Here is a 14,867-nt window from a genome sequence, read left to right as displayed (position 1 = left end):
ATGAACATTTTCTTCCCATGTCATCCCATGGGCTGTTTAAGCTAAAAATATAATTAAGACTTTATAGAGCAATAGAAATTTAATAATTGTGACTTCCCCCCACAGATGCTAATATTAGAATATAAGCCAGAGTGTAGTTTTTAAAATATAATGGGAAGTAGACACTTTTATCATTATATTGCAGAATCTTTTGCCAACTGGGAACCATTGTGATCATTTTAAGTAGACACCTGCATTTATTACCATCATTTTCATCAATAAATGTTACATTTTAACGTGTATAAGGGAGTATAATTGATACAGTCTCTCCTTAAGGAATAGACAGAATAATCTGGGATGTATAATAAATATATGCCTAAGTATAATTCAAAATGGAAAAGCGCAAGAATGCCTATATATATGGGTGCTCTTTGAAAAGGAGACATTGCATTTTGTTAGAAATGAAAGGAATGTTCTTGACTAAGGTATTGTTTTGTAGGAAGGGTGGATTTTTTTTTAACTGAATTGCCAGTGGAAGGGAATAGCCAGATCCAGCTGGATTAGGGACTTTGGGGATGAGATGCATTAGAATTCCAAATGAAAATGAATTGTGGGATCGTTAGGGAAAGCTGCTGAACCGTATGTGTTAGATGGTGGGGAAAATTCAAGGTTGTCCAATGAGTAATGTTATTGAGGGAAGTTTTTCTTTCATTGAGTTACTAAGAAATCTCATATGGGATGGATGTCTGTAGCAGTCCTTGGAGGAGGTTCATTCAGAAGCAGTATGAAAAGGAATGAAAAACTCCAGAAGAATTGTGGTATAAAAGCAATAAAAACTGGCAGCCGATTTAATAAGTAGGACAAATGACATAAATGAGAGTTTTGAACGTAGGTAATCAGGAGAGGGATGGGTCTATGAATTGAGACTTGAAAGAATAGGACTCAAGTTTGAAATGACTTTTGGACATTCAGGTGAAGAAGGATGTGGAAAATGCAAGGCTAGAGTTTATGGGGGAGGTTGGAGCTAGAAATAGGGATTTGGTATTTCTTTTCTTTGAGATAGTAGATGAAACTGTAGAAATTATGGCATTGGGTAGCATTTATGAGAAGCTCACCAGTAACAGCAGAAAGAAGAGGGTAGGTAGGTAGTGGAATCTGAAGAGGGAAACTGACATTTAGGTGTATTCACAGAAAAGAGATAAAGAGGGAGGTAAAAGGAAGGAAGGAGGGTAAGGGAGAGGGGGAAAGAAAGGGAGGGAATATAGGGAGAAAGAGAGACCCAAGCAAATTAAATAATGTATAACAGAATCTACAAATACTTCCTCTAAACTAAGGGCCAAATGCTAAGTAAAATAAGTCATACAGAAGAAGTCAAGAACCAATTTCTTTGGAACTCTCTGAGCTTCCTGGACTTCTTGGAAGTCTATTTCCTTTGCCAGATTGGGCCCAAAGAGGAGCACACCAAGACACATCATAAATAAATTACCTAAGATTAAAGATAGAGAAAGAATCTTAAAAGCAACAAGAGAAAAGGAGACAATTACCTACAAAAGAGTTCCCATTAGACTATCAGCTGATTTCTCAAAAGAAACTTTACAGGCAAGAAGGGGCTGGAAAAAAGTGTTCAAAGTCACAAAAGGCAATAACCTACATCCAAGATTGGTCTATCCAGCAAAGCTTTCATTTAGAATGGAAGGGCAGATACAAAGTTCTTCCCAGATAAGGTCAAGTTAAAGAAGTTCATCATCACCAAGCCCTTACTATATGAAATGTTAAAGGGACTTACCTAAGAAAAAGGAGATCAAAACTATGAACATTAGAATGACAACAAACTCACAACTATCAACATGTGAACCTAAAAAAACAAAAACAAACTAAGCAAACAGCTAGAACAGGAACAGAATCACAGAAATGGAGATCACATGGAGGGGGCGGGAGAGAATGGGGAAAAGGTACAGGGAATAAGAAGCATAACTGGTAGGTACAAAATAGACAAGGGGATATTAAAGGTAGTATAGCAAATGAAGAAGCCAAAGAACTTACATGTACAACCCATGGACATGCGCTCAGGGTGGGAGGGTGCTGGTTGGAGAGGGTGCAGGGCCAAGGGGGATAAAGGGGAGAAAAATGGGGCAATGGTGATAGCATAGTCAGTAAAATAGACTTTAAAAAAGAAAGTAAACTTAAAAACGTCCAGAACCACATGATTATACCCACATGTGGAAAGGTAAAACAGAGCAATGAAGAACAAACAAGACAAACACGCTCAGACACCGACAGCAGCGTGGTGGTCACCAGAGGGGCGGAGGGACAGAATAAAGGGTAAAGGGGCCAGAAGGAGACAGAAGGTGACGTGGTGACAGAAGGAGATGTGACATTGGGCGGTGAGCACACAGTGCAGTATATGGATGATGTATCATAGAATTATACACATGAAACCTACATAGTTTTATCAACCTCAAAAAAATTGGTAAAAAATAGAAGGCCAGATGGTAGTTTCTGTGACAACTACTCAACTCTGCCGGCGGAGCACTAAAGCCACCAGAGACAGAATAAAGGAGCACGGTTGAATAAAACTTTATTTACAAAAAGCAGGTATCAAGGCCCACGGGCCCTAGTGTGCCCAGTCCTTATAACCAGGGAGGAGAGGGTTTTAAGGAGGGGCTGGATGTGAAAGTGAGAGATGACCCGCAGTCTGGAGAAAGGCCCAGTGGCATTATAACTGCGAAGTGGACTTTGTGCGAGGGAATTACCAGAACATTATGAGGTTATTTTTTAAGATAATGGGAGCAGAAGCCATTACACTGTCAAGCGTGCAGATAGGAATTGGGGAAAAAATGAATAAATTGCATATTATATCTACACAGTAGCAACATCTATGATTTACATAACCGATTGCATTTTTAAGTCTTCATTTGGGGTTATATCAATCACAGTTGCTACTGTGAGGCATACAGTCTCGTTAGCAGTAACAAAAGTAACAAAAGTAAAGAAAGTAACAAACAGCATAGTGGAAACATCAGTAAGCAGGAAAGGGCCCTGGAGAGCCGGTTGCAATCTCAGAGTTCACCATATTTTCAGTCAGGCTTTATTTACTTATGTATTTTTCTCTCATCATGTATGTCGACATGCTAGAAAAATTAGGCACATATTTGAGCAACTGCTATTCTGAAGCCAAATGAGATCAGAACATCAGTTGTACAAATACATTATGAAGAGCACGCTTTATCACCCTGCAGGTCATAAAGTCCTGAGTTATAGTATGTGCAGCCAGCTTGAGGTGAGCGAAGAGCAAAAGCCAGTGCAGTTTTTAGAGGGGATCAGTATTCCTGTCACTGACGATTCTCATGCACCTGTCTCCGGCTGCGTCTCCCCCACCCCTCACCCCGAGCTCCTGGCTCAGGTAGCCAGGGTGGCCCTTATCAGGTGACACAATTCAGATGGGGTCATGCTTGTGCTCCGTGCCCCCCAGTGGCCTTCCTTCCCAACCAGAACAGGACTGGGCATCCTTTCCGTCCTCGCTAGCCCTTTCTGTCTGTGCTCCTTCACTTCGCTGTCCTTTTCCTGGCAACAGGTGTGGCCCCCTTGCCAGGCCTCAGACACACGGAACCCGCCCCCGCTCAGAGCCTCGGTACCTGTGTTCACCACCACCACTCCACCCCCCAGAATAAATCCGGTCGGCCAGCCTTCCTCGGCACCTTCGGGCCTTGCTTGGATGTGGTCTTCTTCCCGAGGCCCCTCCTGACTTCCCTCTCTGACATGGTCTGCCTGCCTCTCACAGCCCCCATCCCCCGTCCCTGTTCTGTCTTTCTCCGTGCCAAGTACCTGACAGTAGGTGGTCCTGCCTCTCTGTTTTCTGTCCTTTGCCAGAAGCAGGAATTTGACTCTGCCTCCTTCACAACTTAGAGGGCTTGGGACCTCACTGGTGCCGGGTAAATATCTGTTAACTGAATCCATAAGTGAATGTTTGGGTCAAGGGACGTGACAGTTTTCTATGTCATCCAGTATATGCTCTGTAGTGGTATGTTGAGTTGAGGCACATTTAAAAAGAAGACTGCCCCGTTGGGCCTCGTCCTGGGGATGGTGTCGTGTGAGGGATGGCAGTGGGTGCGCAGTCGGGGAGGCAGGCCCAAGAGCAGCTGAGAAGGGCCCGCAGGGCCCTGAACGTTTTGCAGACGTTAGTTCCTTTACCCACCGAGGATGAGCAGTGGGGGAATCCAGTGCCTGAGGTCAGATGGCCGCAAGCGACAGGGCCGGAGTCACACTCTTGTTCTCTGAAGCCAGAGCTGTGGTTTTATCCTAGGGAAGCGCTGTGACCTTCCTTTCTGGAGCGATTCTGGCACTGGCTGAGCCAGACAGGAGGACGCTTGCGCTCTCTGAGTCCTGGGTGCCGTGACTTCTCCCCCGCGGACCCCTCTCCCATGTGTTCATGCCCCCCGCCCTCCCTCCGTCTCCCACCGCCCTTCCTTCTCCTGGAGCAGCATTGGCCCTCCCAGAAGCCAGGGCTTCCTCACTGGGGTGTGTTTCAGCCTTGGCAGGGCGAACAAGGAGGGCATCTGCAGGGAGTGGGCGGCCGTCCGTGGCTGAAGGAGGGTAGGACAGGCTGAGGGCACCCCGACCCCGCAGCTGCTGGCTGCCTCACACCCCCGCGTTCATCCACCTGCGCTTGCTCCTCTGCCCTGCAGCCCTGATGGGTGGAGGTGAAAGGGACTGAATAATTTCTTCTGTGATTCATCCTGGTTAGGAAAAGTTAATCTCTGGGTTTCAGTATGTTCATAGATTGTTATCTTGGGCACCTTTAACAGGATGGCTGATGGAAAAACTTCTTTTCCTTTAAGTATTGCTGAATAGGCCAGTTTATTTCTAAGGAGGTTAGAAGGGCGTTTAATCCTTTGATGGTACCTAGGAAGGGGGGTGGGGAGAAGGCACGATGATGCCACTGTGTTGGTGTCAGCCCACCGTTGCACGGGGAGAAGTCAAGGTTGCGTGTCTTCTGTGAGTGGAAGAGGCAAACGTGAAATAGAGCTTTGGGAGGATCCACTGGAGTGAGCGCCCTATCAACCTTGAGCTTGGGCCGGAAAGCTTTGCCCTCCTGAGCAGTAATACCAGCCACTGGCCCCGTTTGGTAGAAGCCCACCAGAGGCACAGTTAAGGATCAAAGAAGATGCTTCTAAAGCCAAAGCCCCTGTAAATACATTTGGATATTTTGGTTTGAGAAGGAAATAATGTAGAATATAATATGTGGCTCTTTGCTCCGGCCCGCGGAGCAATCAACTGGGGCTCGACCACCTACCTAGAACAAATGAGTTGGGGGGGGTTTCAACTTATTTTTCATGGGTATATATGGGGGAGGGAGAGGAAGGAGATTAGGTTGCTTCTATCTAGCTAAAAGAGCTGTGGTGCACTCTTATTTTCTTTTTCTATATTAGTAGCCCACTTAAACGTATGCCAGGCAGGGCCTGGCTTCCTCTGAGGAGGGGAGTAGAAAGTTGTGCGATGGTCTGGCTGTGGCTGTAGCCGCAGTTTGTTCGAATCTTTGCCAGGACTTCTCTGGAGAGAGCTGGAGGAGTAACATGGTGCATTGATTATATATTGCTGCATAACCAGTCACCCCCAAACTTAGGAGATTCAAATAGCATCTATTTTATCTGCTCAGAGTTTTGTAAGTCAGATATTTGGAATGAGTTCAGCTAGGAAATTCCTGTGCTAGTCACCTACATGGGCGTGGGTGGCTGCCGGGTGGCCCGTCAGCCTAGTGTGGCTCGCTTACATCAGTCCCCTGAGCTCTGTGGCTCTGTGGCTTCCTGGGCTTCTTCACATGGCGGCAGGGTGGTAAAGATGGCAGAGGTGTTATAAATCATCTATCATCATTACTCGGGGTGATCTTTACAGGAACACCGTACTGTAGGTGCTTGTCTGAAAGTCAGAGTGAACAGGTTCAACTTCAGGTGTTGGAGTTCTGTGTTATCTTCCTGGGGAGTTTACCACATTGAATGACGCTCACGGTGTTCCGTGGTACCTCTGACTCAGGGGTGGCACCTCTGCCAGCAGTGAGCGGGCACACCCAGAACTGTTGGATCCCGTCTTCATTTAAGAGGAACAAAATCTCAAATGTAAATGGATGCACACAGATCATCTACTGCTCTCTCATGCAGGGATGTAATGCTTTTTTGCTTCTGGTGCCCAGGTTACTGTTCCCTTTCCTCTGAAGGGGCTCTCCAGAGAATGGGTGTTTCCGAAATGAACTGAGAAACTCGAAGACTAATGAGGGTTCACTAGGGAAGATGCCCCCATCCCACATTTAACAAAGGGAGTGGGGAATTATGCAAGTACGCAGACAAGCTAATCATCTGACCTAATCAGCAATGCAGATTTTCAAAATCCTTCTAATTACTTCCTCAATTTGGCTGAAGGTATGGTAAAAAGACTTTCTCAGCAGGATGGCAGCAGATGTATTTCATAATATTGATTGAAAATATTGGAAAGAAATCCTCAGTTATAATGTTCCTGAAAAGTACATAAAAAAAATATCATACTTAACATATTTTAAACTCTCATGGAGATAGAAACATGACATAATTTAGATGATCAACGCTCACCCCAGTTATTTGGAGCCTTTTGCTTGGCCGGACTTTAACTTTCAGTCAGGTTGCTTAGTAGTTACTTGCCCACATCGTCCTTGAGTTGTATCACTTACCCGTGAGAACTCTAGTTGTCTTGGACCTGATGGGATCACCAAAATTATTCCCTTATCTTCAGCTGTTTGTTGATTTTGGCATCTTGGCAAAGGAGTCTTAGTGCATCATGTTTCAACAACTTTAAATTGTTGACATTTACAGGCAACGTAATACCACACAATATGTAATTTGGAAGCCTCGATGGATCTGTTACTCATTTTCTTGGCTGAAGTTGAGTAGTTTTGACTGATTGTTCGCTGAATCATTCTAGAACAGATTGCCCCAAACTGTCTGGGAATTCCTGGTTGAAATGCCTGTAGCATCTCTGTGTTCTGTGCTGTGGAAGTGCTGTGCGTGCATCTTTACCTCACATGCTGTGAGCTGTTCAGTGTCTTTTCCAGTACGTGCTGTTCAATCTTAAATGATGGGGTACCTTCAGTGCCTTTGGAAGGACTGAGCTGAAGTAGCTCTGTTATCAGATGGTTGTGGAACTTGTTCCTTTCTTCCACAAAGAGTTTCTCCGACATCCCTTTTGTAGGAAATCTTCTCTTCAGATCAAATGGAAAGTCTTTTTGTCCCATCACATGCAGGACAAAGAAAACATTCAAAAACTCTTCAGTGAGCGGCACTGATACTTCTGGCATTTGAGGAAGTGAATGCTATATTTCAGGAACTGCTGAGGGCTGAGTCAGATGACGGTGAATTGTTTTATTTGAGGGCCAGAAAATATGGATAATCTAATATATGATTTAATTTCTTTGCTACTGACTGAAACTAGAACATAGTTATGCAATTGAAAGTCACAAGATGTAACATCTTTCTGTATCCAAACTCTAAACTATGTAGCTCAGAGTTTCTCAGCCTGGCACTCTGGGCATTTTAGACTAGTTAATTCTTGGACATGGGGGACCAACGGTCCTGAGTGTTGTGGGATGTCTAGGAGTATCACTGGAAATGCCAGTGACAGCCCTGGCCGGTGTGGCTCAGTGGGTTGCAGCGTTGTCCCAGAGCCAAAGGGTTGCGGGTTTGGTTCCCAGTCAGGACGCGTGCCTGGGTTGAGAGTTTGATCTCTGGTCCAGGCACATGAGGGAAGTAGCCAGTCTCTGTATCTCTCTCATGGATGTCCCTTTCGCTCTCTTCCTCTCTCTCTAAAAGCCATGAAAAAATGTCCTTGGGGAGGATGAAAACATCTTTTTAGAAAGATGCCAGTAACATCTCCCTCCCAAGTTGTGACAAAGCCAAATGTCTCCAGACATGGCCAAGTGTCTCCTGGGGGAAAATTTTCTCTTGTTCGAGGACACCTGGTTTAGATTATTTGAGTTATTTTCTCCTTAATTTAACCAACAGTTACCGAGCACTTTCATGGCTCACACTGCAGGCTAGTACGTGCATGCTCACAGGAATCGTGTGTGGCAGACCCAGCAGGTTCAACACTAGGTTCAACAGATACACATTCCTTCCTAACCGAGCGTCGTCACAAACATGCGGAAACTCTCCAGCCAGAGTTTTTCTATTCATACTGTAAATGTTAGGTGAACCATAAACATGTATCTGTTCGTGGGTAAAAAAAAAAAAAAAAAAAAAGGTGAAGTGTTAGCTCTAAGAAAAAAATTATTGGAGAAAAAAAGAAAATTGAAATGTGCTCAGATGTCATTGTAACCATGATTCTGAGTGGATTTGCTGTTTTCTTTTTCTTTTTTTTAACTATCTGTGGTGGCTTTAGAAATGTTGTGTGGGCAGGTTTGAGGAGCAGTGGTCTGGCTGGAGGTGGCTGGCGCCGAAGCTGCGTGTTCTAACCACACGGTTGTGCAGCGAGTGCGGGACTTTTATTTGGAAGGTGTGTGTTTTGTGCTTGACGTCAAGGACGGTGGAAATCCCACACAGGGGTTATCAAAGCTGCGTGTAGAGAGAAGGAGGCGGAACTGAGATCTAATTTTTAAAAATGCGAGTTCAGGTATGAAATGTTGACTGCCTGACTCTTGTTTGAAGGGATCCGATGGTCCTGGTCAGCAGGGCTCCATCATCAGGCCGTGTCTTGCTTTGACAAGTTCACAGTGGGCAGAGAATTTTATCTGGAAATGCCTTTTTGAAGAGTACTTATAAACACATACGCAAAATGCTACTACTACTTCTGTCCTTTTGCTACTCTCAAATTGCAGTAATGAACTGCAAGATCATCATTCACTAAAGTGTGAAAAAACACCTAAAACTTGATTTAAGTCTTGTGAAGCCTGCTCTTCTTTAAGCTTAAAGAGCTATCTATGAGCAAGGGCAGTAAGATGGCCAGGATGCTAGAAGCAGACACAAGGAGAAGCCAGAGGGTCGAACAGTAACCTAGGGGCTCCCTGCTCAGCTTCTGACGCCTCAGGAGCAGATGTTGTCCTGGGTTTTACAGTTTCTACTCTGCAGTTGTACCCTGAAACCACTGAGACTTGTGGAGGTTTGGGAAATGGAATGAACAAGGGAAAAGAGTCAGCGAGTACTCAGTACATGAATTACGTTGCTTTCACTAATCCCTGGGATTTCTAGAGAATTCAGTGTGTGTGATATACACAGAAGAGACCTTCCATGCTTGATGTTGGTCCAGGACGAGGTTCACTTACTGCGCACTAATTTTAATTCATATATATGCCTTTTCTTCCCAGCACAAATGGACCCCCGAGGCCTATCTCCCAGACAAAGTAAAAGTGACAGTGATGATGATGACCTGCCAAATGTGACCTTAGATAGCGTTAATGAAACTGGATCTACGGCCCTTTCCATAGCCAGAGCAGTTCAAGAGTAAGTACCACATTCTCAGGATGAAATAAGATTTGCCACGGTGTTCAGTGGATAATGGAAATAGCGGCATCTCCTGTCCCCAGACCTGTCATTCTAGCCCTGCGCTGGCATGTGTGTCAGCATCTCTCCATTCAGCCTGCTGTTCTTCGGGAGGAGACGAGGGGACAGCCTGCGGGCGTTCTGCGTCGCTGAAAATTTGTGTTTTGCTTAGAAATGAGACTTCCGTGCATCTTTGCCGGTAGCTCCTGCCCCTTCTTCTTAACTCTAAAAAACATTTCTTCATTCTGAGTGTCACTATCCAATTATCATCCTCATTATTACTGTTCATGTACAAGAGTAAAGAGAAATAAGTACAGCAAGTATTATTATTTTGTTTTGATAGGAAAGTACAGTATAGCTTTTTTTGACATTTCAAACTTGGGAGACAATGTGTTACCACTTGAAAAACCAGAGCTATGTATAAATTTTAAGAGGATCCTTTCTCTTTCCTTTTGTCCAGACCATAGGGTTAGATTTCAGCCCTTGTTTATTGAAAGCAGCTATTTTTTTGCCATTGCCAATTCTGTATTTAGAATCGAACCTATGGCGAGTCTGTCTATATGTGTTTCTCTAGAGTCATTTTTAATAACATGATCTTGAAGAAGATGAGGCACTTAATAGCCACTGTTATTGCTGACGTGCATGCTAATTAACAGTTTACTCAAAATGATTTCAGTTACTTCTCAATATGAATTCCTTCTTTCCCAAGTACCTACTGTGTGCCACATATTAGACCTTGAAATGAAAAAAAAATTAGTATACCATCTTAGAATTGAAAACATTTGCATATATGTGAGTGCATAAAATGAGTAATGTATCTCTATGCAATATAGATTATTTACATTATATATGTACATGTGTATATACAAATATATATGATATATTAAAGGAAACCAAGATGTAGGTCAAAAATGAAATTAAGCATCATATCTGGATCCCAAGTCACGTTCAGGCTCTTAATATCTGTGTAATTTTGGCAACTTACTTAACAACTCAGATGTTTCTTTATCTGTAGTGAGAAAATCAGAACACTTAGTTTACAGGACTGTTGAAAAGCTGTGATACAGTTACAAGGTATAAAAAGCAAATCTCAGAGTTTGAGCCCATAGTAAGCTGTGATTAATGGTAGAAGTGGTGTTATAATGTGTCGTGGTAATGGTAGTAATAGTGTGTGGTGTAAGCACGTGACAACTAGGAAATAAACAAGTGTTGGATGTACCATTATTCTGATTGTACAAGTGAAGAGGACCAGAGAAGTTAAATGACTTGTCCAGAGTCACATAGTAAATGCTAACAAGACAAAGTTTTAGACTTCTGACTCCAAAAGCGAATCTTCTAAAAGATCCTGTAATGTCTCTTTCCATAATATCCTTCTGCTTGAACATTTATAAAAGCATTTTCTTCAAATTTATTTAAAGATTTTATTTATCTTTAGAGGGGAAGGGAAGGAGAGAGGGAGAGAAATATCAATGTATGGTTGCCTCTCGTGCATCCCCTTCTGGGAACTGGCCTGCAACCCAGACATGTGCCCTAACTGGGAATCGAACTGCAATCTTCTGGTTTGCAGGCACACACTCAATCCACTGAGCTATACCAGCCAGGGCTCAAATTTATTTTAATAACTGGTTACAGTAACCTAGTTTATCCAAAGCAAATGTCAGCACGAACCAGGATGGGCACTAAGTCGAAGGGGTTACTGGAGGTGGGCTTGCAGTGGTGGTATGCCAGGTTACCTCGTCACTAGTTCAGGGACCAGCACAGTGGTCCCAGGTTTGTGTGGGCTGAATCCTAATGTCGGAGATTCCATGATCTCATCTGCAAAATTAGACTAAGTGATGTCAGGTTTCAGTTCTGAGATGAGTAATAAATTTCATAGATGGTTTAATCACATTGTTGTCCTGCATACATATATGTATATATATGTATAGATCTCTGTGTATACATGTTTATAGACATGTGTGTTTCTTTTAATTAAAACTTTCAATTTTGGGACTGTGATTACTCAAATCTAAATTATGCTTACTCCAATCGGGGCTTATATATATAGCAAGGAATTGTATTAATTTCTTAAACATAACCATTTTATGCTTCCAGTATTAATGTTCTTATAATATAATAATGAGTATTATTGTGAAACATTTAATAACCTCAGAAACCAGATATTCTTCTTCAACATAACCCTCCTGATTTGCTCAGTGGAGACATTTTCAAGCGACAATATTTTGTATATGTGTGCGTATGCCTGCCTTTATTACTGTTACAAAAGTCGCATGTGTAACACCTAGGGAAGTACCAGATTCGTTATTCATGGAAGTGTTTTCATTAAACGATTAGTAAAGAGTACTGAGCTGTCACCTGGGAAGCCCTCGAATGCTAGGACCCGTCAGTAGTTCATCAGCCATCCTTCACCTGCGTGTGTGTGTGCCAACGCTGGAAGGTGCGGTGGGACTAGCATCAAAGCAGAAAGATTGTTTCTCAGAGACCTCTTCCATGTAGATCTACTTCAAAACTTACAATAATATATGGCAAAAAGTTTTGCTCTGGCACAAATAAGTATGTAATCCTTCCTAGAGAATTAAAAAATAAAAACTGGGCCTAGGTCCACCCAAAGTTACCTTTCAATGTACACAATCGTGACATGTCTTTCTGCTCTTATGTCCTTTCATGCACATCTCTGTGTCATTATTAATCTCTCTTTCCTTTCCTTCTGTGTGTCTTTAGATCCTGATGTTTTCTATTAACTCATAAGCTGTCACACAAACCCAAAAAAAACCATTCTAAGATACCATGATCAATAAACTAATGCATTAACTAATAAAAAGCTGAAACAACAGCTTGGCATGATTGAGATGAGATGATTTTGAAAGACATCAGCGGATCTATCTCCTGCCCTTGCTGAACTCCCCTGAGAGAGTTAGATTGAGAAGAATGTTTGAAGGTAGAGAGGTGATGACCTAAAAGATTTGTGCACAGTAGTGGTAACACATTTTAAGGGACCTGGGCAAACAGTTCACTTTTGTTTTTCCGACTAGACACACACACACACACACACACAAAACATGGTTTAGGAGGGGGCCAAAGGCTGGCCTCTTATTCAGTGGCCACCACGAGAGTGCCAGAGAAGAGGAGGAGGAAGATGAGAAAGGAGAATGCTAAGGAAAACTGACACTGGAGAAAGATGTAACTGCCTTGTCCTGGGCCATCCCTTAAAACAAGAGGCCAGTGTGCAGGGTGAATTTCTCCATCTGAACCTCTCCTTTCCCATTCAGGGTCATGGTCATGTCACAGGCAATAATCATTATAGTTTGAATTTTTAATTTGGTGCTTTATTGATGTTATTATATTTACATGGCATAAAAGTTAATGTGCTAATAAATGTTTGGCTAATATAATATGCATTTTACTGTCTGCTGGTTTTTCTAAATGAGCTGTTATTAAAGCTTCAGTTTAAGAAATGTTTCCTTTGGTTTGAAATGCAGAAGTTGTTAGTTGGAATTGCATCTCCTGCCCCGCAACAAATATTCACATACTTATCTTTAAATAAAAAAGAACATTGCTTGCTGGCTACAGCAGCAAGCTGAGGTTACCTCGATTTATATAGATTTATCTAATGAGGCTGCCGATCTGTGCTAGAATCAGTCACTTCAGCCACTTTCATGGATTCACGTGATTCCTGTTTATCAGCCCAGCATCAGTGAATTTCAGATAATTTGAAGAAATGGCCACAGACAGGCCCGCAGACCAGCTCTGCCCTTTTCTTAGTTCAGTTGTAGAGATTTTGTCCGAGTCAGAAGCCATGTGCCCAGTAATTCTGACAAAGCCAACTCCCAGTAATTCATAGAACATCTGTTTTATTTTGACCTGTTTTTCTTTTTCTTTTTTTTTTTACCCCTGATGGTATAATAGGGTCATTACCCTTAACAACTTGACAAACATAATTATGAAATAAGCATTTGGGAAAAGAGAGGTACAGGCTCATGATTAGAGCAAATTATTATAATTAACTCTTACCCTAGGCAAAACAACAATATTTTTTAAATAGGCAAAGTCTGGCTTTGTTATCCAGAACCTCTAATCTCTGTACCCCATTTACTTCTTTTTTTTCTAATTCCAAACATTCATAATCCTCATTTGTTGATGTGATTAGAATAATCAGTTTCCTTCAAGTTAGAGTGTAAATGAATCATAATATCTGAGATAGGGCCCTGTTCAGAAATATTTCTGTTTAGCCAGGAGCAAGCATTAACCTGAAAGAATAAGGCTATAGATACAATACTTTCAGTAAGAGCGAAATGGGAAATGGTAGCATAGTGGGTGGAGACTGTAGCGTAGTGGGTGGAGACTGTAGCGTAGTGGGTGGAGACTGTAGCGTAGTGGGTGGAGAAAGCGGATGAAGATGCTAAGGACGCACACCTGTGTGTCTCAGTCTTGGCCCTTTCAGAATCGGTGAGTGCACATTACGGTTTAACTCACGCCGTATCTGAGTAGTTTATCCTCAGGTTTTAACTATAACTCTCAGAGGGGAACAAAAGCAGCATAAATTAGTGGTGTTAATAACTTTTTGCTTTAGCTAGCATCTCTGATATCCGCACCTGTTAAAAGGATGTTTTGAAATGGTTCTTTGTCGATTACATTTCAGCTAATTAAAACACTTCACTGTTTTCCTCCTGTTTTTATGACAGTTGACCTTTGCCTTACCCAGGCTCACTTATATGTGGATTTTTTTCAATAATCTAATGTAAATGTACTTCCCTTGTGATTTTCTTAATAACATTTATTTTAAGAATACAGCTCATAATTCATACAACATACAGAATGTGTTAATGGACTGTTCATAGTATTAGTGAACCTCGTAGTCATCAGCAGGCTATTAGTAGTTAAGTTTTGGAGGGAGTCAGAAGTCACAGTAGGTTTTCGAGTGCGCAGGAGTCAGTGCACCAATCCCTGTGTTGTTCAAGGGTCAACTGTGTGTTGTTCATGTGAAGCGCTCTCCTGATGAAAAGCCATTGTGAATTACTGAAAATGGAGAGTCTTATCTTTAGTGCATTTTCACTTAAATGCTCTTTGAAAGAAGAGATAGGTAGCTAGTTAGATATGGGATTGCTTCCTTCAAAATTAAGAACCTTCAGGCATCACAGTTCTTATTTTAAAAAATTGCATTTAATGATCAAAGAAAGTCAAAAATCTTGGGGTGATGATTTATTTTCTTCATTTTTCTTGTTTCAAACTTCTTGAACATATACCTCCTGTTTTTCTTAATCTCATTTACAATTGTGCTAATGTCTTTAAATTATAGCAGAAAATAGTACCATAGCAGGTACTAGCAGGAAATAGCAGGAAATAGTACCATTTCCTCACTAGAGGTGAGGAAATGAGAAAAAACAAAAGAGC

At 42.2% G+C, this 14,867-nt stretch overlaps 1 protein-coding gene across 8 annotated transcripts in view; it reads left to right on the top strand.

Moving 5' to 3' along the window:
* The window catches only part of KLF12 (KLF transcription factor 12), a 421,617-nt gene that overhangs the window by 293,490 nt on the left and 113,260 nt on the right, over nucleotides 1–14,867 (top strand). For all 8 annotated transcript variants that reach the window (XM_053665635.1, XM_053665636.1, XM_037153237.2 and 5 more), the window contains one exon: nucleotides 9,302–9,437. In XM_053665635.1, the coding sequence (XP_053521610.1) occupies nucleotides 9,302–9,437 (136 nt within the window). The remainder of the gene's footprint in view (nucleotides 1–9,301; nucleotides 9,438–14,867) is intronic.

This window comes from Artibeus jamaicensis, unplaced genomic scaffold, assembly GCF_021234435.1.
Source record: "Artibeus jamaicensis isolate MK-2021 breed Jamaican fruit bat unplaced genomic scaffold, CSHL_Jam_final contig_415, whole genome shotgun sequence".
Taxonomy (NCBI): Eukaryota; Metazoa; Chordata; class Mammalia; order Chiroptera; family Phyllostomidae; genus Artibeus; species Artibeus jamaicensis.
This window is presented reverse-complemented; position numbering and strand designations above follow the sequence as displayed.